This window comes from Thamnophis elegans, chromosome 6, assembly GCF_009769535.1.
Source record: "Thamnophis elegans isolate rThaEle1 chromosome 6, rThaEle1.pri, whole genome shotgun sequence".
In the NCBI taxonomy this organism is placed as follows: Eukaryota; Metazoa; Chordata; class Lepidosauria; order Squamata; family Colubridae; genus Thamnophis; species Thamnophis elegans.
This window is the reverse complement of record NC_045546.1, coordinates 20,378,086-20,401,184: the sequence shown is the minus strand read 5'-3', so window position 1 is coordinate 20,401,184 and position 23,099 is coordinate 20,378,086. Positions and strand designations below refer to the sequence as shown.

The 23,099-nt window shown below is 38.3% G+C and overlaps 3 protein-coding genes across 3 annotated transcripts; 1 reads left to right on the top strand and 2 right to left on the bottom strand.

Annotated features, from left to right (window-relative positions):
* Positions 1 to 1,399: 1,399 nt before the first annotated feature.
* Positions 1,400 to 1,817, bottom strand: MRPL57 (mitochondrial ribosomal protein L57). The gene has a single exon (XM_032219920.1). It carries the CDS (start codon positions 1,811 to 1,813, stop codon positions 1,499 to 1,501), a length of 315 nt encoding a protein of 104 aa, XP_032075811.1. The 5' UTR covers positions 1,814 to 1,817; the 3' UTR covers positions 1,400 to 1,498.
* Positions 1,818 to 4,218: 2,401 nt separating this feature from the next.
* SKA3 (spindle and kinetochore associated complex subunit 3) lies at positions 4,219 to 13,509 on the top strand. The gene is made up of 11 exons (XM_032220028.1): positions 4,219 to 4,365; positions 4,696 to 4,836; positions 5,195 to 5,320; positions 5,721 to 5,785; positions 6,262 to 6,427; positions 7,383 to 7,725; positions 9,264 to 9,328; positions 10,594 to 10,769; positions 10,948 to 11,091; positions 11,185 to 11,306; positions 13,178 to 13,509. Exons 3-11 carry the CDS (start codon positions 5,221 to 5,223, stop codon positions 13,191 to 13,193), a joined length of 1,197 nt encoding a protein of 398 aa, XP_032075919.1. The 5' UTR covers positions 4,219 to 4,365; positions 4,696 to 4,836; positions 5,195 to 5,220; the 3' UTR covers positions 13,194 to 13,509.
* Positions 13,510 to 14,846: 1,337 nt separating this feature from the next.
* Positions 14,847 to 22,686, bottom strand: SAP18 (Sin3A associated protein 18). The gene is made up of 4 exons (XM_032220463.1): positions 22,463 to 22,686; positions 19,850 to 19,959; positions 16,295 to 16,417; positions 14,847 to 15,265 (listed from the first exon to the last, which is right to left on the bottom strand). The coding sequence occupies exons 1-4, from the start codon at positions 22,532 to 22,534 to the stop codon at positions 15,109 to 15,111; spliced, it is 462 nt and encodes a 153-aa protein (XP_032076354.1). The 5' UTR covers positions 22,535 to 22,686; the 3' UTR covers positions 14,847 to 15,108.
* Between the last annotated feature and the right edge of the window lie 413 nt (positions 22,687 to 23,099).

Genomic DNA, 23,099 nt, shown 5'->3' with positions numbered 1-23,099 from the left:
TATATTTTCCACCAGTGTAATTAATTTTCAATCATGTTTGACTTTTGTATATCAAAGTACAGATCGTGTCTTAATTATAACTGTTTTCAAAAAGCATAATCTTTAAGCCCTTCTTTGCCAAATTGATGATACATTAATGTGTTATGACATAATGAATGCATAAGAAAATAAATAACTTGGGAACAGGCTTTCTGCTATATTTCGATTTCAGTTATTTATTTTGCATTGTCATAAATGAGTAGGGACATAAAAAAGAGGAAAGGCATTAAAATGCATTTAGCCTCTATTGAAATACAAAATGCCTCAGGCATTTTTATGCACTGCCTGGGGAGTTTTAAAAGCAAATCTCTTCCACTTCTTAATTCAGTTAAGACAACACTCATTAACTGATGATTAAAATCTTAAATTATTTGGTCTCTTTTCTGTTACTAACATTTCAAGGGCAGCTTTAACATACCCTAAATTAGTGTCTTCCAAATAAAAGGTTTACTGAGCCTATACTGCTGGCGACTATCTAGCCTTGCTTTAGCCATTCATTAATAACTCTTTCAATCGGGTGACTCCTAAATCAAAATGCATTTCCAATCTGGAAGATTGATTTTATAGCGGTGGTTCCTAACCTTTTCTTTACGCCACGTCCTCTTTAAATACGTTTTGTGGCCACAAACCCTGAAGATTTAAATCATAACATTTTTTTTATCGTTTTTCTCTTCTTTTTTTTCCAGTTTGGCTCTTCTTTTTATTATTTTTTTCTTCCTATATATATTTTTATTTTTTCATTTTCATACACTCACATGTATACACCATACAGTATTAAACAATAATTGTAACAATTCCTCTTGTCAATAATGCCCCAGAAAATGAAAGCCCAAAATACCTCTTCCATTCTCCATACACCTCTTTCTTCCACCACCCTCCAACTTTCTATCTTCCCTCCATCATCCCCCTCTACCCTATTTCCCCTCCCCCTCTACCACTCCTCTCTCCAAATCCTCTCCCCCCCCTTCCTTCTCGCCTTCCCGCCCACCCTCTCTCCCATCCCTCTCTACCCATCTTTCTTCTTTCCTACTCATAACATTTCTTGAAGACTTCACGGACCCCCTGTGATAACACTGCAAATCACAGGTTGAGAACCACTGCCATATATTGCAAAATGGATAAAATGAGAATGTTCTTTGTGGTTTCTGCCTCTGAATGCATAGGTAGATACGTGGTTTAGGAGATTTTATTTTCCAGGGGATAGTGGAATGGAAATACAAGGAGGCAAAGCCAGCATTTAGAAATTAAAAAGGGGACAAAGACCTCAAATCCTTTTTATAATAATAGCATTAAACTCTGAAAGGAAAAAAAAACATACATAACTTAATAGAAAACCTTATGTATTTATGAAGCCAATAGCTGGTTGAAAACAAGAATATATTTATTTTATGACTTTCATTGCCACTAAAAGCAAGTCCACTGAATCCATAAAACCCATTAGAAAGGCAAAGGACACAGATCAGGAACCTGCCCATCTCTTGGTCACATTAAGGTGTTTCAGATTTTCTGCAACATACTTGTGTTCAAGAAACTTTGCTCTCTCTTCAGCTATTCTTTGCTGCTTTAACATAAGTACATTTTCTTCATCGTGGCGATACTCCTGCTCTTTTGTCATATATGGACAACTTAGCCAATATATATTTTCAGCTTCAATTTCAAGTCTCTTAATCATATTTGCCTTCATTAAATGAGTAACGAATCTTGGCCGTCTGTTTTTACCAATCCATTGTTTTCCAGGAATTCTCTTTCCAAACAGTACTCGAGTCAGAAACATGCCTCTAAAAAGAAATAAGAAATGTTAACTATTTGAAATATTAAGTGTATAAACATTCTAGGTCAATGTATTACTTACGTTAGCAAAGAACAGAATTAATTTTTATGTTTCATTTAAATAATTTGTGCCCTCAATTTGGAGATGTTCCAGGTCATTTATAGAAATTAAGAATATCATAATACAAATCCTTAATAATGTATTAGAATAATATAGGTATTTGTGGCTCGACAGCTAATCTCCAAAGGTCTTTTGGAAAATCAAGGTTTTTGCCAGATTCTGGAACAACATAAAAACAAATGAAATATTTTCATTTTTTTCAAGAGAGTAAAAAGGCAAGGGGGAAAAGCTCACTTTTTCAAGATTTTTTTAATGAACCATTATATCTCTAGCAATACCCAAACTAAAGGGCTCCTTGAAAGAAAAATTAGATCAAGTGCTTTCATGAAATAAACAGGAATGGCACCTTAAAGAAATTAGCATACTGATGCCAATTGGTATACTGCTATGAAAGAAACAGGTATTTTAATTATTTGGAATAATATTTTGCAATTTGCATTGCAATAAAAGTTACCACTGGAATTAACAGTATACAGCATGGGTGTCAAACTCACAGTGGTGTGACATGATACATTGGGACTTTTTTCCTTCGCTAAACCGGGCATGAGCATGGCCAGCGCATGACACATCTGGTGAGTGGGCCACGGGTTTGACAGCCCTGCTATACAGATTAAGTGAAACCTGGCTCAATAGCAGTAACTGTGAGAGGGATCTTGGGAGTCCAAGCTAAAAAAGCGAATACAATCCTAGGCTGCATTAACAGAGGGATAGAATCAATGATCATGTGAAATATTAGTATTGGCTAATAAAAACTTCTTAAGATCACACCTAGAATACTGCATACAGTTTTGGTCACATTATTAAAAAGTTGAGACTTTGGAAAGAGTCCAGAGAAGAGCAACAAAGATGATTAGGGGCCTGGAGGCGAAACATACAAAGAACTGGGGTATAGCCAGTCTAGAGAAAAGAAGGACTAGGGGAGACATGATCGCAGTGTTCCAATATTTGGGGGGCTGCCACAAAGGAGAGGATCAATCTATTTTGCAAAGCACCTGAAGGCAGAACAAAAAGCAATGATGAAGCAAGAAGAAAATCATCCTAGAAATAGGGAGAAATTTCCTGACAGTGGGAAGAATTAACCAGTGCTTGCCTTCAGAAGTTTTGGGTGCTCCATCACTGGAGGTTTTTAAGAAAAGACTGGCAGCCACTTGATATATAGGGCATGGGGTCTTCTGCTAGAGCAGGGGTTGAACTAGAAGACCTCCAAGGTCCCTTCCAACTCTGTTATTCTGTTACAGAATCTGCAGTGGGGAAACTCACATAAAACCAGGATATAAATATAATTCATGTTGTACTCAATTTTTTTCCATTTTCAAGTTTTTTATTTATTTTTCCAAATTTTAAATACAAACACTCCCTCTTTCCTTAAGCAGTGTGTGATCTGAGTACCAATATTTCTGTGCAACATCCTTCCACAAATTATTAATACATTGAACAATTCTCTTCCTTTCCCAAATCAACATATTTTCCAACAAAAATACCATAGTCACATTAAACATATTCTCCTCATGCTAACAATTATCATTTTATTCTCATTTCTATCTTGATATATTTTCTGTTCTTCTTTTAACACCCCCCCACTCCTTTTATTTCCAATTTCCTTTTTTATTCTCTAACCCAGGGGTCTCCAAACCTGGCCACTTTAAGTCTGGAGGACTTCAACTCCCAGAATTCTCCAGCCAGCAAATGGCTGGGGAATTCTGGGAGTTGAAGTCCTCCAGGCTTAAAGTGGCCAAGATTTGAGACCCCCGTTTCTCCTTTTCCCCCCGACCTTGGCAAATTCCAGCTCGGGAATTCTGGGAGTTGAAGTCCACCTATCTTTAAGTAGCCAAGGTTGAGAAGAACTGCTCTAGTCACCTCCCCAATTGCACTGCGCTGGTGTTGAAGCAGCTTCTGCAGAAAACAGCCGCTCCTCTCGCAGCGCAACGGCCGGCTGCGGCCTCCACCCACAATGATTCTTATGACCTACAAGCGTCGCCCTCGTTTATGAGGCAACGGGCCTCCGCACGTTCCCTCGCCGCCTCATGGCCCCTAATCCGGCCTTTCCCAACTCACCGGGCCTCGTCGTTAAATCCTCGCCACGAGCGATCCGGGTCGAGCCAAACCGAACGCCGCTGCGCTCAACGCACCTCAAGTCTCGTCTCTCGCGAGAGTGCTGAATCAAAGGCCGAATCAAAAGCCGGTGGGGGGGAGGCAAATGCGAATTGGCTAAATGACGCTTGCGTACGTCACGCTGTGGCATTAAGGAGGCGGGGCAGAGCCGGAGTGGGCCAATCGGTGCCCGCCGTCCCGGGGAATTCAAAAGGCCGCGAAAGGAAAGAAGTTGGCCGCGGCCGTCCTGAGGCGAAAGAGCGGCGCCCGTTGTGGCTGCGGTCTTGGCGAGCTGCGGAGTCGTGTTCCTCCCGCATTTCGGCGGCTCCTGCGAATGGCCGGAGGTATTCAGGAAAGGCTTAGAGTGCCTCTGTCTTGAGGGAGGAGGCGAGGCTGTTCGGGCTCCCGAAAACTGATTTTAACAGATTAAGAGAGTTGGAAGGGACCTTATAGGTCATCTAGTCCAACCCCCTACTCAAGCAGGAGACCCTACACCATTTCTGACAAATGCCAGTCCATTGAAAGCCTCCAATGATGAAGCTCCCACAACTTCCGAAGGCAACTTCTGTTCCATCGGTTGATTGTTCAACCGACTGTCCGAAAGTTCCTCCTTATTTCTAGGTCGAATCTGTCCTTGTTCAGTTTCCATCCATTATTCCTTGTCTGTCCTTCAGGTCCCTTGGAAAATTGGCCATCCCTCAAATATCCTAACTTGATGCAAGATAAGACTTTGTAATAACCTTCATCCTGAATTGCACCCAGAGCCAACTAGCCACACTAAATCTTTCTGCCTGCACTGATCTATTCTAGACCAGGTAAAGTTTTTTGACAGGTTTTTCAAGGGCAGCCCTATGGAGAGCACATCACAGCAGTCAAACCTAATACTGATGCTTTGTGGGAGAGCCCTTTAATCTTTTCTGAATACATGGTGATTTGTTTAGGGCTGGGAGGAAAGCAGCATCTCCACAATAGAAATGCCACATAGAGGGAGAACGTCTAGAATTAACAAATATATGTGCTACTGTATCAACTGTGCCCTTTTAAATAAATCTGCATGTATGGAAAGGCTGTTTCAACTATTTCTAAGCTACAGTATTTTTTCAAAAGCTTTTAAATGTGTTTAACATGTTGAAAAGTTTAAAACTTTCATATTCTTTCTGAAATTCCTCTTAGAAACAACCTGTTAGCTTTCCTTCAGTATGGATGTAACAGGAACATTCTTCAACAAACTGCGAACTTTGGCAGTCACTTTGGAGAAGCAGGCTGAGCAATTTAAGCAAATTTTACTGGAAGATGAAGGTGAGAATGTAGTAAATAATTGCTTTGCTTCAGAAAGCTTAGGCTAAGACAAAACAAAACAACTTGCATTTTGTCTTAAACAACACAGTATGTAAATTTGGACACTGTCATTCTGCATTTGAGATATTAACTAGAACATTATTGTTTTTCTCATTCAATTTAGTTCAATTCAGAAGATTTTATATATATATGTATGTATGTATGTATGTATGTATGTATGTATAAATATATAAAATTTACATTCGTTCTGAAGCTATACTGATGTTGCTAGGACTCCCAACCAATGCTAATTTCTGATATGGCTAGAACATTTCATCTTTTAAATAACAAACATTAATGTACAGGGCTGTATATCATTTTCTAAATATTTTGCTTGTGATTATTTTCAAATGTTTTGAAGAATTTGAAGATGATTCTCCAATGAGATATCTACACGAACTGTACTCTGAAGCGAGAACACTAAAGGTAGATATGACCTGCTTCTCTTCATTCTCTTCACCTTCAAATTGCTTTTCTAGAACTTCCTGGCTTTTATATTAAATGTGTTTAAAGTGGAAAATTAATATGTGTGAAAGTTGCCTTCTCTGTATTAGGTAGTATCCCAGGATAATATTTCATATTCCCCAAGATAGAAACATGCCTCCTGAAACCTTCCATAGTAAATGTGTAATATTTCCAGAGAACTCACCAATCCTAAGCTCTTCTATTAGGAGATGATAGCCTTATTCTTTAAAAACACAGGTAGGCTTGGATAGCATGAAGTCATAACATTTTTAAAATAACTATGTTTTTATCAAAATGAAAAACGTAAGAAATTTTGTTGCTTCTGTGTAATAAATAGCTAAACCTGACATGTAACACACACATATGCATTGACTATTGATGTTTATTACTTTATAATCACCAGTTCTAACTCAAATTTAAAACAAATCAAATCATAGGCTGATGCTGATAATATTCTACATACAAGTTCTTCAGAAAGAGATGCCACATACGACTTCATAAAGGCCAGTAAAGTTCTGATGAAGAGAAATGCAACCAATCTTGAAAAAATACGAGATCTCTTTCAGAAATATGGTTACAAGCCACTTGTTGGCAAGAATGAAGGTAATTTTCCCCTCAATCTAGAATATTTGGTGTTTTAATATACTCTACAATTTATTTCTGTATGCATTACTAATATTAAAAAGGATAGACGCTTCAGCTTAGAAAAGCCTAAATATCACTTTCTAGCCTTGAATATCTGATCTTGACATTGCTTCTAGGTTTAGTACTGCTTAAGTCAAAAGTTTAAAAATGTCTATAATATGCTTATGTACTAAAAACTATATGCTCAATTTATTTTAATTCTTTGCCAACTTTCCTGCAATTGCAAAGTTTACTGGCCTGAGTTCTGTAAAAAAAAAAAGGTCATCTTTATGTAGCTTCTTATTATTCCCATTTCCGTGGCCTTCTGGTATAACCCATAATTCTTTAAACTAAATCAGATTAGCAAGATTTTCCATCTCCCCATTGTGTTTATACGGTGGGGATGTGATGGAGAATTTGCAATCACAGTAATAGTTCAGAATGTTTTATTCTCTTATAACTAAGTACAGGACATATCATGGAATAAAAACTATTGGTATAATGATATAAGCAGTCTGATGCCTCATAATATTAAACAAGGAACCTCTTGATTAAAAGGTTGCATTCAAAATAAGTATTTGTTAAAAGTGATTTCATAGTTCTTTGTCAGTTTTTTAAATTTTGATGATTTAAAAAATGATCCTCCTATACTCTTTGAATGCCAAGACATAATATGCTTTGGCTGCAGAATTAGTCATTTTTATATATATATATAAATCAGATCACTATTATTTATTCAAAAAGCCCTGGTTAAAATGCTTGATTTATTGGTGAAATCTTGTTGTAGGGTTAGCAAACCTTGGTTACAGAGCAAGCAATGATAGTGATAGAAGGGCAATATTTATACAGAAAAAAGTATCCAAATTTGTGATGCATTTCTTGACTTTTGGTATGCCTTATCGCCAGATTCAATGAGACAATTCTCTTTTTAAAGCCATAAAGGTTGAGGATGAAATCAACGCTGGATCAGCTTTATCTGATCAAATAGAGCCCAAACTTCTTGATTTTCCTCAAAAATCATCTGGGGCTCAAAGTGTCCTGGAAACTCCTCAACTTTCAGATTTTGGGCTTTCAAAATATGCCTTTCCAAGTTCTTCAGATACAGTACACATTGCACATAGCCAGAACGAAGAGGTGAAAGCGGATAAATCTGAATACTTGTTACCCAGAATAGAATATTACAATATCCACGAACGTGATCTGTCTGTAAATGATGAAACCACAAATTTAATGGACGACCAAACAATCTTTTTGCTTAATAAAGCAAGAAAAAATAGGTAAGTGGTATACCTTGAAATCATTACAAAAATATAATGATTATCATTTTCTGTCGTCTTGTATCTTTTATGACTGGAGTAATAAGAGTATTATTTCTGTATTATCTTCTTACATGTATCATTTCTGCTGCCCCATCTCTGAAGCTTCCAAGCAGCTTTTAAGTAATAACGTAATATTGAAATATAAAGAGACAGGAGCATAAACAAGAAGGCCATGATGTAGCTCAGTGCAGAAATCATGCATGTGAAATGTTCAAACATATCCAAATACTTTTCTGAAGAGTCATATTTTCATGGATCTTCAAAACTAATAGGAAGGGGATGGTCTCTGAGGGAGAACATCCCTGAAAAATGCAAGCACAGGATCCCTTTAAGCAGAACTTCCTATATCTCGCACAAAGGGCAAATTCAATCCAGAGAAGGCAATCTTGTATATGTACGAGCGCTAAGCCATATTGGTCTTTAAAGGTAGCAACTAGCATACTGAAATGTACTTGGAAGCTAACAGGCAGCCGGTGCAATTCTCAAAACAGTATTGCATGAGTGGACCAGAACAATTTGGGCCCTGCATATGCTCAATCCTCTTGCCACTTCCAAAATGTCTTCTATGGCAGCCCTAGGTTGATCAGTTGCAGTAAACCAGAGGTAACAACAAAGCTGTTGTGATGTGAGCAAAGCTTTCTGTACTAAAATTGACCGTTATATTGCAAAGGGCCTCTTGGCCAAAGCCTCCAGCTCCTTTCCTGCTGTTCATAGAAGAGCTGTAAGCCTGGAAAAATCCCTAGCTTGTAAGCCATGGCCTTTTAGAGAAGCACAGATCCACTGGAAATGAAAACTGAGCTAACTTTGTATATAGTTGGGAAAGTGTCTATGGAGATTCTCAGTCATCTAGGTCATGGTTGTCCCAAAGATGCTTTTTTTTCCAAGAGGTAACTGGACTTTCTGGTTTTTCTTTGAAGACGTTTTGCTTCTCATCCAAGAAGTTTCTTCAGCTCTGACTGGATGGTGAGGAATAGAAGGATTTATACTCAATGCAGACAGCTGGACATTTGCATTTTTAGCGGGGTTGTTAAGGTTGCCTGGAGGTTTATCTGTGCCATCAAGGTCACCTGAGTGGTGCAAATGGGTGTGGAACTTTCTTGGAACTGCATTATAGACAGAAGATAGATCATGTCGTATCCCTCCCCCTCTGTTGAGAGGGCTGTTCAGTTTTGACATAGATGGCCTCCTTGACCCCGCTTTCAAACCAGTGTTCCTCTCTGTCCAAAATGTGGACTTTGCTGTCTTCAAAAGAATGACCTTTGTCTTTTTAATGCAGAAGGACTGTTGAATCTAGTCCTGAAGGGTTTGTATAAATCCTTCCATTCCCTACCATTTAGTCAGAGCAGAAGAAGCTTCTTGGATGAAAAACGAAGCAAAAAGAAAAACAGTTTCCTCTTTAAAAAAAGCACCTTTCCGATTTGGAAAGGTTTGATATATATTGGTTGTACTTTCATTTAAATAATAACATTTTTTTCTTTTGCTAATAACTCGACCAGATCAGCAGGGGCGATGGTATTAAATCAGAATCTGTCAGCGCTCAGGCAATCAAATGAAGCATGTGGTAAGTCTTGTGTATGTCAAATAACTTCCAGGACATCTTGTATTCCTAAGTGAAGTCTTGGGAATTATCTTGAGGATGTCAAGATTGAGAAACTGCCTTAATGTATTTCATTCAACATTTGGGATTTGATGAAAAAACCCTTGTTGTGAAGGAAAATCCTGCAGAGTTTCTGGACTTGCTTCTGCTAAGCCCTCAAAACTCAAGATCTCTTCCTGCAGCATGGCCACTAGTATTTAGTATGTTACTCCCCCCTCCCAGATATCTCCAAATAGATTCTGGGTGAAAGAGGGAAAAGGGAACAATCAGGAATCACAAATTTGCATAAAATGGTTGAAGATAACTGTCCCCTGCTCTCTTCTGATCCTGCTGAATAAGCCTTCCCTTTTCATGCAAGAACCGTATTTTTCGGAGTATAAGACGCACCTTTTTTTCCTCAAAAAAGAGGCTGAAAATCTTTGTGCATCTTATATATCAAATGCAGCATTTTTTTGCCTCCCAAAGCCCCACCTCTTCACCAAAATGGTTGTGCATATCCTAATGAACGCTTTCAGAGAGCTCCTGGGGGCTGGGGAGGGCAGAAATGAGCAAACGGTGGGCCGTTTTTGCCCCCAGCCCCCAGCAGCACTCTATAAGCTTCCATAAGGCTATGTATGTAATTTTTTTGACAAAAACTGGGCCCATTTCCACAAAAAATGGACCTTTTTTTCCTCGTTTTTGTCCCCCTCCCAATAGCACTCTGCAAGCCCCCCCCCCCCAAGACTATTCATGCCTTTTTTTAAAAAAGGGCCAGTTTTTGTGAAAAACAGGCCGTTTTGGGGAGGTTTGCAGAGTGCAAAAACTTTTTTTCCCTTTTGGAAAGCTCTTTAGTTAGAGTGATTGATGAGAATTAGATTGATCAAGTGCTGTGCCAGCAGAAACAAAGTCTTAGGTGCTGCAGATTGTCAGTGATTTCCTTCTCCAGCATATGGATAAATACACCTGGAAACATCTACCTACCTACCTTCTCTCTCTCTCTCTCTCTCTCACTACCTACCTACCTACCTACCTACCGTATTTCTCCCTCTCTCCCTACCTATCTACTGTATTTCTCTCTTTATTTCTCTCTCTATCCCTCTACTTACCTACCTTTTTTTTTAATTTGCCTCTTCAAAACCTTGGTGCGTCTTATACTCCGAAAAATACGGTATATTTCTCTAACCAATCCTTTGATACATTTTCTGCATAATCCAACATGTTTTCAATGCAAATCAATCAAATGTTTTCAGATAATGAGTCTTTCGCTTCACCTGTTATACCTGAGTTCCGCACACCTGGAGTGAAAATTCCCCACAGAAAGACCACTGTTTTATCAGAGTCTCAAGAAAGTAATCGTTTGGATGTTCCTAAACACACAACAGAAATACCTCCACTTGATACAAGATCTAAGCAAATACAACCTATGGTAAATATTGAGCACCATACTAGCAAATTTTAGGAATCTCTTAATAAAATGTCTGTCTCATATTGAGTCCATAGTATGTATGCCTCAAGAATAATATTTCAATGGTTGTTTGAATTAGCTGTTTGATTGTTTCTGAAAAATATAACTTTCAAAATTTCAGCACTATTTTTTTTCCTAGCATGTTGAACCTATCCTGGATTCAGAAAAATATCTGGAATGTGCTGAAGAACCTTCTCTTCCAGCAACGTCAGTATATGAGGACCTCTTCAGTTCACCATTACCACCACCTGAAATAACTGTAATTCCAAAGAACCTTATGCAGGTTTGACATGGAAAATTAATTTGCATTATTTAGCATTTTATCAGCAAAATTGGAAACCTCATTTTTTCAATCTCTCTTCTTGTTTAAACTTAGATTTTATCCCGGTACAATCCAAATATAGAAGTACCCAGGTCAGCAGCGAAAGGAACTAAAGAAAAAAATGCTTCACAATTTGAAGAAAAACAATTTCTTTGTACTGATAACAAAGAAAACAGGTAAGATTTGAGAAAAAAGTACATTTCCCTTATATTTTGTGACTGTAAAAACTGTGCGTTTTTGAAACTTGAGTTTTTTGCACTTTCATGCAATTGAGACATTTTATCTTTGCCTTAAACAGTGGCCAACCAAAATCTTTGCTAGCCTGATATTTTTCTGCCACCATTTCCTTTCCCCAAATAATTTTATCCCATCTTGGTAGGGAAAAAAAGATGGGCATTGATAGTGTAAGTAGTACTCTATATCCTTATATACAATATTTAGTTTGACCTGCTTCACAAAAAATCCTAAGAAACATTGTTTCTTGTAAATAAATTAACCCAAGTGTTTTTTGTTTTTGTTTTTGCATGATAGCCAAGGATAATGTATTGTATTTTTAATGAGTTATCTTAGTGAATATTTTGTCTTTTAACTACCTATAATGATCCACTTGGTATCATTTCTCTAAACAAGCCATTTTCACACTTTCCTGACATTAGTCATTATGGTCAGGAAATCAATTTGTGGCTTATGTTCTCCCAACATTATTTGTCAATCAAATAAAAATGATACAATTATTTCCTGGGGAGAGAGACCTGCTATGAAGGAATCAAAATACTCATCCTTCCTAGATGCTTTGGATATAAAGCCCTGCCACTTTAGCCAGTTGGTAGGATTATGAAAGGAGAAAGGTAGGAGATAGGAATACAATGGGCAGTTCAAATAAAATTTAAACCCTTGAGTCCTTTAAAGAGCTGAATATTAATCTGTGTATAAATTAGTATGCTCTAAATCAAGATAGTAGCCCGTGGGCTGTATATGTCACATGGAGGCCACCCAGCTCCATGAAAGGGGAAAATGTGAAACATCACGTGACGGCAATGTGACATGGTGAGTTTGATACCCATGCTCTAAGTAAAGAGTAAGGGAGTCAGGTATAATGGCAAATTAGGATGAGATGATTAAAATAAAAGGATATGATTGACTTTAGTTATAAATATGCAACATGCACTGAAGAAAGCAGAAAGTGGGTAAGATGTAGGAATGAATAGCAATAGCATTTAGACTTACCATATTTTTCAGAGTATAAGACACACTTTTTCTCAACCTAAAAGAGGGTGAAAATTTGAGTGTATCTTATACTCCGAATGTAGCCCTGCCCACCGTTAGCCTCACCCTTTGGCCTCTGCCTCCCAGCAAGTTGCTTCCTTGCAGCAAACAGCCAGTTTCAGCTTCAGCACAGCCTGATTAGCACAAGCAGCTGATTATTGGTTTGCTCGGTCTCCCGACCATCAAATGTTTCGGGCTACAGGGATTGCCGTTGCCTATTACCGCCTATCCGTGCCCCATTTTTGGCCTTTTCTTTCTTGTTTTCCTCCCCACAAGCTAGGTGCGTCTTATACTTCGGAGCATCTTATACTCCAAAAAATACAGTATATACCACTTTACAGTGCTTTTCAGCCCTCTCTTAAGTAGTTTACAAAGTCAGCATATTGCCCCCAACAATCTGGGTCCTCATTTTACTGACCTCGGAAGGATGAAAGGCTGAGTCAACCATGAGCCGGTGAGAATGCAACAGCCTAACTGGTGGACGCTGACAGCATAATTAGCCTACAATATTGCATTCTAACCACTGTGCCACCACAGCTCTTAAACAAATTGAAATCTAGTTCTCAATTTTTTAGGAAGAAATGAATGAAAAGTTGTGAGAAACAACTATAACAGTTTCCCATTAAAACTAACTCTGGAAATGGAAACACAAATAAAATGCTATTTTCCTAATTGAGAATCTTGTGAAATAAATGTTTGTATCTATTGAAACAACTATATTGATAACTGAAATAATAAAACAAGATTGTAATATAAATGTACTTCATTATTACATTTGCAGAAAATTCTCTGGATGAAATGAAGATTAAATCTGAGGTTTTTTTGACTACCCTGTTTAAGGGTTCTTTACTTTGTGAAGTATAACTGTTTCATTTTAAACTATTCAATCATTTTTACTCTCCTGTAAAAATTATCAAAATAAAATAAAGAACTAAATATCATTTATATGCTGTCAGTTGATTAAATTATGTGTGAGCATGTTGCCTTGAATCACTGCAGTTGTTAAGCAAATCTGGCTTCTCCCATTGACTTTGCTTGTCAAATATATGCCAATTGCCCGAATTTGGATCATGATCAGAGGAATTCTGCAATAGTCATGTGAAAACCAGTCATAAGTAACTTTTTCAGTGCTGTTAACTTTGAACTATCACAAAGCAAATGGTTGTAAGTTGAGAACTACCTGTATTTGTGTTTTATTCCTGAGTTCATTATTTTATCTGCCCTGAATAAAGCCAGGGGTTTTCTCAGAAGCCAAACATTAGAGCAGCTTTGATATAGAACCAGTTAATACCTGACTAAAACATATTAGCACTTTAATGCTCCAATAAAGAACAGAACTACACTTAATTCTTATTAAGGAAAATGTTATGTAAGTGAACATTAATTGCTTCTCATCATCTGTTAGAAGCAAATGATTAGAAGTTAACAGAAAATAGCTTCACCAGCATTTATCAACCCCAGAAAATATATTAGGGATTAAATTAACACTTTTGTGAAGCTATTTTGTGATTATATGTTTGAATTATTAGTAAAGTAGGATTACAGTCAAAATAACATACTAGGAGAAATTTAGAATAGAGTTTTTCACACATTTGAGGGGGGGAGTGTTAAACTGAGATAAAAAGTTGACACAGGAGCAATTGGGGAACAAGGGGAAAGTATAAAGGAAAGAATTAGGCAGCCTTGGACTGCTAAAGATGGGCAATCCCAAACTGATTTGAAACCAGTAGTTATATTTTTCTCTGCCCCCATCCTTTAGTCTTAATCTACCTCCTGACTGCATGTGCTTCCACTAGTTCGCTCTTTCTGTGTTTTCTTTTCTTCCAGTCCTCCCAACTTTTCTACTTTATGTAATCTCTTTGTTCCTTTAGAGTGGCAGAATTTTCACTATTGCCTGTTCATTCATGTATTAAATAGGAAGTAGCTTTTCTCTTCCAGAATAAGCAGCAATGGTTTTTACTAAGGAAACTACATTGCTTGCTTCCACTGCTGACAAAAGAAAGTGTGCTTTCTTGCTACAGAAAATTCCTTCTCTTCCTTGTTTCAAAAAAGGAAAAGAGGTAGATTAACTTGAACTTCCTGTTTTTCAAAGTTAACATTGAAATTAGTCTGCCAATACTTAAAATTTGGCACTGAATGTCACACTATTTATAGGTAAACTAACTATAGTTACCAGGTTTTTTCTTTGGCACAATAATGCACAGTGGTGGGACCCGGTGCATTCATGGTGGGAGAAAGCAAACAATTACATACAGAAAAGTAAAGCAATGTCATAACTTTTTTGGAATGTGGCACCTGAAATGAAAGAATACACCCTTGGAGTAATCCATATTTTTCTGTGTATATTTACTTATTACAGCATTGTTGATGCAAAAATAAGCACCATGTATATTCTAGTTCATTTTACAATAAAATTATTTTTATGAAATACATATTCCTCTAATGACAAACAAGTTAGACTTAGTGGCATATTTATTTCATAACAAGTTTTTAAAAAATACAGAAAACAGCTGTGTTGCTTGGGTCAACTTTATAAAAAACCTGACAGGGGAAACTAATAGCTTGTACAATAACATAATTCAAACATCAATCCTTCTTAAGATCACTAAATGTTCTAGTATTCTCACTTTACATTTAAAAAGTAATCAGTACGATAATGCAAAAATAAATTGGTGAAGGTCTACAGATGGCAGTCTAATGTAAGGCAAAGTATTAGTAAGGTCTCATACGACCAGAAGGAGGTGGTGCTCGATTGGGTGGTGTAATTGCTATGTCAAGGTAATCCCCTATCTGGAACTTCTGAGACTGCAAAGTCATGGAATCATCTGTGCCCTTTCTTCCCGACATTGTACTGCCAATTTCCTTCACCCTGTAGAAAGAAGCAAAGGGAACCTTATTTTCCTCCAAGTTATTCAAAACCAAATAGGAAAAACATATGAACATAATTATGTAGCTCAAGCTGAAATGTTCAATCTTCTCTGCCCTAGTACTATTTGCTCTGATTGATATGAGATCTCCAAAGCTTTAAATCAAGACCCTGGGGATGAAGAAAATATGCCAGAAAACTGGAGTCAAGCATATATCCCGTTGTGTATGTTCAGATTATTTTTCTGTATGTTATATATAACAATTAGTGTTAACGGTTTCCCTCCATTTAGATGTGTGCCTTATTGGTCTCAGCAGCTTTTCAACCATAATCCTAGACTTTGATTCATGTGTTAATTATCTTCACCTAAACCTTTTAGTATTAGTTAAGTCAATCTTAATGTTTCAGTACAGCTTTGAGCTTATGGCCCACTGCAAATGCAAAGACTGGAAAGCTGGAAAATAAATGTATCTCTTAAAGTTAATGCTTTAAATTTATAGAAAATGTCTACCATGCAACTCAGAAAGAAAGACAGCTTGAATGTGGTCTTGAGAAAAGCATAATATAAACAATTATTTAATTTATGCTAAGCTGCCCTAGAACTAAGCAATTGTATCGGAAGAACAGATGCTCTCTAAGTGCACAAAAATTCTACACATAATTAGCCATCTGATTTTGCAACTTAAAACACTGGCTACCAAATTTAAGCTCTAATTTTCTTTAGAGAATAATTATTTTTCCTAGGATCAAATAACTTTCTCCATCTGAAAGAAATCAGCTGCTTTCTCCTGAAATAATTGGCAGCTACAGTTCAGAGATACATACTTATTTAGCACCTGCCTGACTTTACAAATATATTTTATAGGATAGGGGGAAATATATAATTAACTATTGTAAGAAGACTTTAATTTACAAACGCTAAGTTCAGTTTACATCATTGTATTAATTGTTGTTCCCTATTGCATGCCACAATTTTCAAACCTTGCAAATAACAACATTGTGTAGACTCTCTGTTACCATTAGTTGTATTACCTGTACCCAGGCCTTTTAAGATCTGTATAAACTATTGCAAAGTTGAAATGTGTCCCCTTCTTCCTTGCTTCTGGATAGACTTCCTTTACTAAACTTGTCAGCTCTTTTAAAGTTGCATCCATCCTGGAGGAAAACAAAATCAAGGTCAATTTAGTAAGTGTAGATTCTCACTTTATGGTATTAATTCTAAGAAGGATCCACAGAACTGAAAAGTATTGCATCAAGAAATATATTTCTCACTAAATACTTCACAAATATTTCTTTTGTGGTAAACATCTTTTTAAAAATTGGCTTCCTCTGATTTCCCAAATTCTGGGAGCAGAGATATTTTGCATTTTCTCATGTCATTATGTCTTGATTCGAATTAGCACTTAGTTCTTTTTTTGTAAAGCATTCATGTAGAAATCCATACATATATTAACCATATTACTGTCTTTCATAAATAGTAAGCAAAGAAAATTAAAGAAGGAATAACAAATTTAGCTTACCTCAATACCACAGCCCTCCATATACTTTCCTTTGCCAACCATCATTCTTCCACCATATCCATACACTATTACTTTAGATCAGGGCTGTCAAACTCCCAGCCCATGGGCCAAATAGGGCACTTGCTGGCCACGCCCATGCCCAGATTAGCAAAGCGGAAAAAAGTCCTGATATGTCATGATGACATGAGTTTAACACCCCTGCTTTAGATCCTTCAAACTTCTCACTTATTCTGAGAGTTTCAGCTCAAGTACCATATTTTTCAGACTATAAGATGCACCAGTGTATAAGACGCACCAAAATTTTAAAGAGGTAAGTCAGGAATAAAAATTTTTGTCCTCCCCGGCCTCAAGGAGCACTCTGCAGGCTTCAGCAGGGCTGGGGGAAAGCAAAACTGCCCCCATTTTCTACCAAAATGGGAGCATTTTTCCCCTCCCCCAGCCCTGCTGAAGCCTACAGAGTGCTTCTGGGGGGTGGGGGAAGGCAAAACCGGCCTATTTTTTTGCCAAAATGGGACGCGGGGCGGGGCTTCGGGAGGCCAAAGATAGCTGTATCCTGTGTATAAGACGCAGCAACATTTCAACACTCTTTGGGGGGGTGCGTCTTATACTCCGAAAAATACAATAGTTTTCTTAATCTTCCACTTTTTAAGATATTGATCTTTCATATTGTTAGTTCTTATTCATTCTATAAGAGGGAGCTCCCTCAGATTACTTTTTTGTATCAAACTCACTTTTTAATTCACATTCCTGACTTTATTTCATTACACACACTTCTTAAGTACCCTATTCCCATTATATTCAATTTCTTATGTTTCTCCTATCCTAACTCACTACAAATATTCAGAAACTCATTTATTTTTGCTTCTTTTGACAAGCATTAAATGTACCAAATATTAACCACTGCCTTTCCATCAATATTTGCATGACTTAATTTTTCCATGCATGTAACCATTCAAATACCAGTAGAATATACAAATAATCTACTTGCTCTAGTAGCCATGTGTAATTTGCAATCATACAGTCTTTTTCTCCCCTCAGACATCCTAACAATGATCTTTCAGAGATTTCATGTCTATGTGTCTGGTAAGCGGGAGGTATCATCACATTTATTCATGTTGTGGAGGTGTTTCTCTATTTCGATAGCTTCCATAATTATTCTCTTGTTGAAGTGTTCAGTTTTGAAGATTAATTTGGTTCCTTCAAAATTAATTTCACGTCCTGTAGCTTTAAGGTGCTGGAAAAGGAAGTTTTTTCTTTTTTTCTTACTGCGTTCTTGTGTTCTGCGATGTGTGCATTTATTCTCCTCTTCGTTTGTCCTATGTATGTTGCAGGGCAGATTTTGCATGGTATTCCGTAGACTCCTTGGTTTTCTAGCTGGATCTTGTCTTTGGGGTTTCTTAAGATGTTGGCTATTTTTTGATCAGTGTTGAAGGCTGTCTTGATATTGTGTTTGTGGAGAATTTTGCTGATTTTATCTGTGGTGCCTCTGATGTAAGGGAGGAGGGCGATGCCATTGTCCTGTTCTGTTTCTCGGTTATTGGGGGGAGTCTCCCTTTGGATTAGGTTGGTAATTGTTTTTCTTTGGAATCCATTGGAGATTAATACATTTGTGAGAGTGTGTAATTCAGTTTTCAGGTGGTCTTTGTTCTGGAGATAAGGGTCTTTGCTACAGAGTTGATCTGTGCAGGGTGGTGATGGGATTGTGCGTTTAAGTAGTGGTTGGTGTGTGGTTTTTTCCAGTAGATGGTGTGTCCTAGGGAGCCATTGGGATTAGGACGTCCAGAAAGGGAAGTTGGTTGTTTGCTTCTATTTCCATAGTGAATTGTATTTTGGGGTGTAGGCTGTTGAGATGTGCAAGGAAGTTGTCCAGTTTTTTTTTCCCGTGTGGCCAAATCATGAAAGTGTCATCAACATATCTAAACCAGAGTTTGGGTTTGTGTTCAGATTTATCTAAGGCGTTAGTTTCAAAATGTTCCATGTATAAGTTTGCGATGATGGGTGAGAGGGGTGATCCCATGGGTGCTCCTTCTATCTGTTTGTATCTTTGTCCATTATGGATGAAGTGTGTGTTGGTTAGGCAGTGGTAGGTCAGGACATGGAACATTTTGAACTAACAGGAGAATAAATGCACGCATCGCAGAACACAAGAACGCAATAAGAAAAAAAGAAAAAACACCCTCCCTTTTCCAGCACTTTAAAGCTACAGGACATGAAATTAATTTTGAAGGAACCAAATTAATCTCCAAAACTAAGATTATGGAAGCTGTCTAAACAGATAAATACCCCCACACCATGAATAAACATGATGATACCTCCCGCCTACCAGACATCTGGGAACCAGCCCTAGTCAACAAATGAGCCCCACCCATCACCCAGGCCGTTACAACACGAAACAACGGACACACAGCTAGCACCAACCTACCAATCATGATACAACCACACAGCCAATCAATCCACTTACTGAAACAAAGCCAGCACTCCACACACACACACCAAGATTTATAGAAAGTCGGCCGCTCCGACCATGCTTTACTCACACAAACACGAAGCCGAAAACACCAGCCTGAAGATGGCGAGTGAGACCTCGCCAAAACGTTGCCAAGGCAATCTCAATCTTACACGGGAAAAGACCAGCATACCTACACCCTTGAAAATCTACGAAAACATTACATATGTATATATCCATATTTTCTGTCTTTTGAAGCCTAACCAACATATCTATCCACAATTATATTTATTTAAAAAATCAGCAAGAGACAATTCTACAAACAAATTAGGCAGACTTTTCTTTAGTGAACATGGTAACATTCACATTTTTTCAAAATACATTTCTCTATTTTACTGGGTAGACTGCAATTTCCTCTGCTACAAACTGTCCATTAATAGGAAAGCTATAAAACAATTTCCCAATTTGTCTGCCTTTCATCTATCAGAAGTAGAACTTCTGTACATTACAAAAAAGCAGCAACCCCTTTTTGCTATCACACCATAAAATATATTTTTCATGTGTTTTTTAATGCAATATTGAGATATAGGCAAACGATTACCTGTAAAGGCAAGAACTCACCATGTGTAGATCTGAAGTTCACTGGAAGGTACATTTCCACGGGCAAACTCATCCATTCGGTGATGACGTCCATTGTTTGTGGTGAAGACCCTCAACAACAGGGGACAGGTCTGCAAAGAAAACAGTCAGTCTTAAATGTATTTATATCATGTATCATTGATTTTGTTTTGTATCAACTGTTACTTGAATTTCACTTAAGGTTGGTTTACAAAAATACAAAAAAGTAGCTAAGCTAAATAAATTTTTAGCTGGTTTTCTAACATTTACTCGATTTTAAAAATTTCCATTTACTAGACCCAATGCTACTTAGGCATTGGCATTTAAGTATATAATTAAGCAAGATCATATATGATTAATGCTTAAATGGGAAACCAACAGGATAGCTCAGGTATGTAGGTTAGATTGAGAAATCAAAGAATGCATATGCAAAACCATTTTTAAATTTTTGCCAATAAAATTTCTTGCCCATTCCCAAAAATTAATTAGAAGTAAAGCTTGTCTTTAATGAGTCTTTTAAGGCAAAGTATGACAAACACATACAGGTAGTCATCACCCTATAACTTGTGAACTGAATTTATGTTGCTAAGTGAGAAATTTGTTGAGTGAGTTTTGTCCCATTTTACAACCTTTCTTGCCACATTTGTTAAATGAATTACAGCAGTTGTTAAATTAGTAACACGGTTAAGTGAATCTGGCTTCCCCATCGACTGCTTGTCAAAAGATCGCAGAAGATGGTCACATGACCCCAGGGTATTGCAACTGACATAAATATGAACCAGTTGTCAAGCATCCAAAGGTAAATCATGTGACTATGGGGATGCTGCAATGGTTATCTAAGCACGAAAAATGGTCATAACTCACTTTTTTCAGTGCCATTGTAACCAAAACGAACTCACTTAGTCGAGACCTACCTGTATTTAGAAACCGCAAGGTCGCTCATGGCAGCAGAGTGAAACTACTTAGGTTGATAAGTAAGCAAGCATCATTTAGGACAGCGATCACCAATCAGCGGTCTGTGGACCACTGGTGGTCTGTGAGAAAAATTTGGTGGTCCGTAGAAAAATTATTTGCATTTTTTATATTGTACTAAATATTTATCTTTTTAAAAAATTCATATTAGTGATCCGTGGGAATTGAAATTAGGAATTTAGTGGTCCCTGAGGTCTGAAAACTTGGCAACTCCTGATTTATGACCGAGAGGACCTGGATTTTGGGGGACAATATGCTGACTCTGTAAACCGCTTAGAGAAGGCTGTAAAGAACTGTGAAGCAGTAAAGGTAAAGGTTCCCTTCGCACATATGTGCTAGTCGTTCCTCACTCTAGGGGGTGGGTGCTCATCTCCGTTTCAAAGCTGAAGAGCCAGCACTGTCTGAAGATGTCTCTGTGGTCATGTGGCCGGTGTGACAAAACGCTGAAGGTACAGGGAACACTGTTACCTTCCCACCAGAGGTAGTTCCTATTTTTCTACTTGCGTTTTTTACGTGCTTTTGAACTGCTAGGTTGGCAGAAGCTGGGCAAGTAACAGGAGCTCACTCCATTACACGGTGCTAGGGATATGAACCGCTGAACTGCTGAGCTTTCTGATTGACAAGCTCAAAGTCTTAGCTACCTTTAGAAGCGGTATATAAGTCCCTTATATAAGTGGTATATAAGCACTTAGACTTATATGTGAAGCGGTATATAAGTCTAAGCGCTAGTGTTATTTAATTGCCATGTTCGCACAACCCGAAGAGCCACAAATCAGCCAACCACATCTCAAACCTGTTCCAAGATACAAAACCCAGGCCATGTTAGTTAACTGATGCTTTGTGGGCGCAAATGTTCTCAGTAGACCCTCAACAGCAGGAAAGCATCTGGTAGAAAACACCCCGAAGGCTTTCACATGCAGAAAATATGACTTCAGCAACAGAGTGGTCAATGCCTGAAATGCACTACCTGACTGTTGTTACATCTTCAAATCCCCAAAACTTTAACCTTAAACTGTCTACTATTGACTCAAGCCCATTCCTAAGAAATCTGTAAGGGGCATGCATGCATAAGCGCAGCATCCTGCCTACCGTCTCTGTCCTACTGTCCCCATTTATTCGTACCCATTACATTCACACTCATTTTTATTCTTATACCTTGTATCTTGCAAACCATTGACAAATCAGATATATGAAATTTATATAAATGAAGTTAGAACAATTAATCAGTGGAACTGCTTGCCTCCAGAAGTTGTGAATGCCCCAACACTGTAAGACTTTAAGAAGATGTTGGATAGCCATCTGTCTGAAACGGTGTAAGGATTCCTGCCTAGGCAGAGGGTTGGACTAGAAGACCTCCAAGGTCCCTTCCAACTCTGCTATTATATTTGTATTTATAGATCAAAAGGGGCGCGAGAGATGAAACTCCATGAAGCGCCCGTTGCCCTTCGCAGAGTCCTTCCCTACGTTCAGCTTATCCTTCACCTCCAAGTGATTTTTAAATAGGATGAGGAACGTCAGGTTTGCTCGTCGTGCAGCCCGGCATTGCATCATGTATATACAAGCAGGACCAAGGCGAGCCGAGAGGCCAGCCAGCCAGCCGTCCCCGCTTCTCAACCGCCACCTTCAACGTCTCCTCCTTTGTACCTTCTCGCGGTCGATTGGCTTTTCGGGCTCTTTCTTAATCTCCTCTTGAGTAACGCGAGACTCCACCGCCATCGCGACGGCCCTTCGTCCGAACTCCCCCCTCCCTCGACGAAACTAAGGCGCGAGGACGCTTTCAGCACCAAATGCTGCTTTCCAACCGACAATCTCACCCGGAAGCACTTTCTCAAGAGCTACCGAAACAAGATGGCGGCACCCACCAAAGTAGGGAGGTTTGACTGGACTTCCCGGCGCGAGGAGGGTGGGAAAAAAAACCCCACATCTCTCGCGATACTTAGGTGCGCCCGTTCTGGAAAGGCGGGTCCTTCTAAACGGCTAATAGGGGTCGGCTGCTAGAGACGAATGTTAAGGCGAGGAGTGAGGGAAGGGATGGAATGGCTGTACACGCCGCTTGACGTTGTGTGCGCTATGATTCCCTGCATGCCGGCTAGGGAATTCTGGGAGTTGAAGTCCATAATCTTTTAGTTGCCCAGGTTAAGAAACATTGCAATAGGAGGTGATAGGCATTGAAATTGTTTAATGAGTTCTGCCGCACATTAAAAAAAAAGCTATTAGAGTCGAGAATAGGTGGTCGTGCAGTTTTCTCGGCAATATACAGAAGTAGTTTGCCGTTGCATTA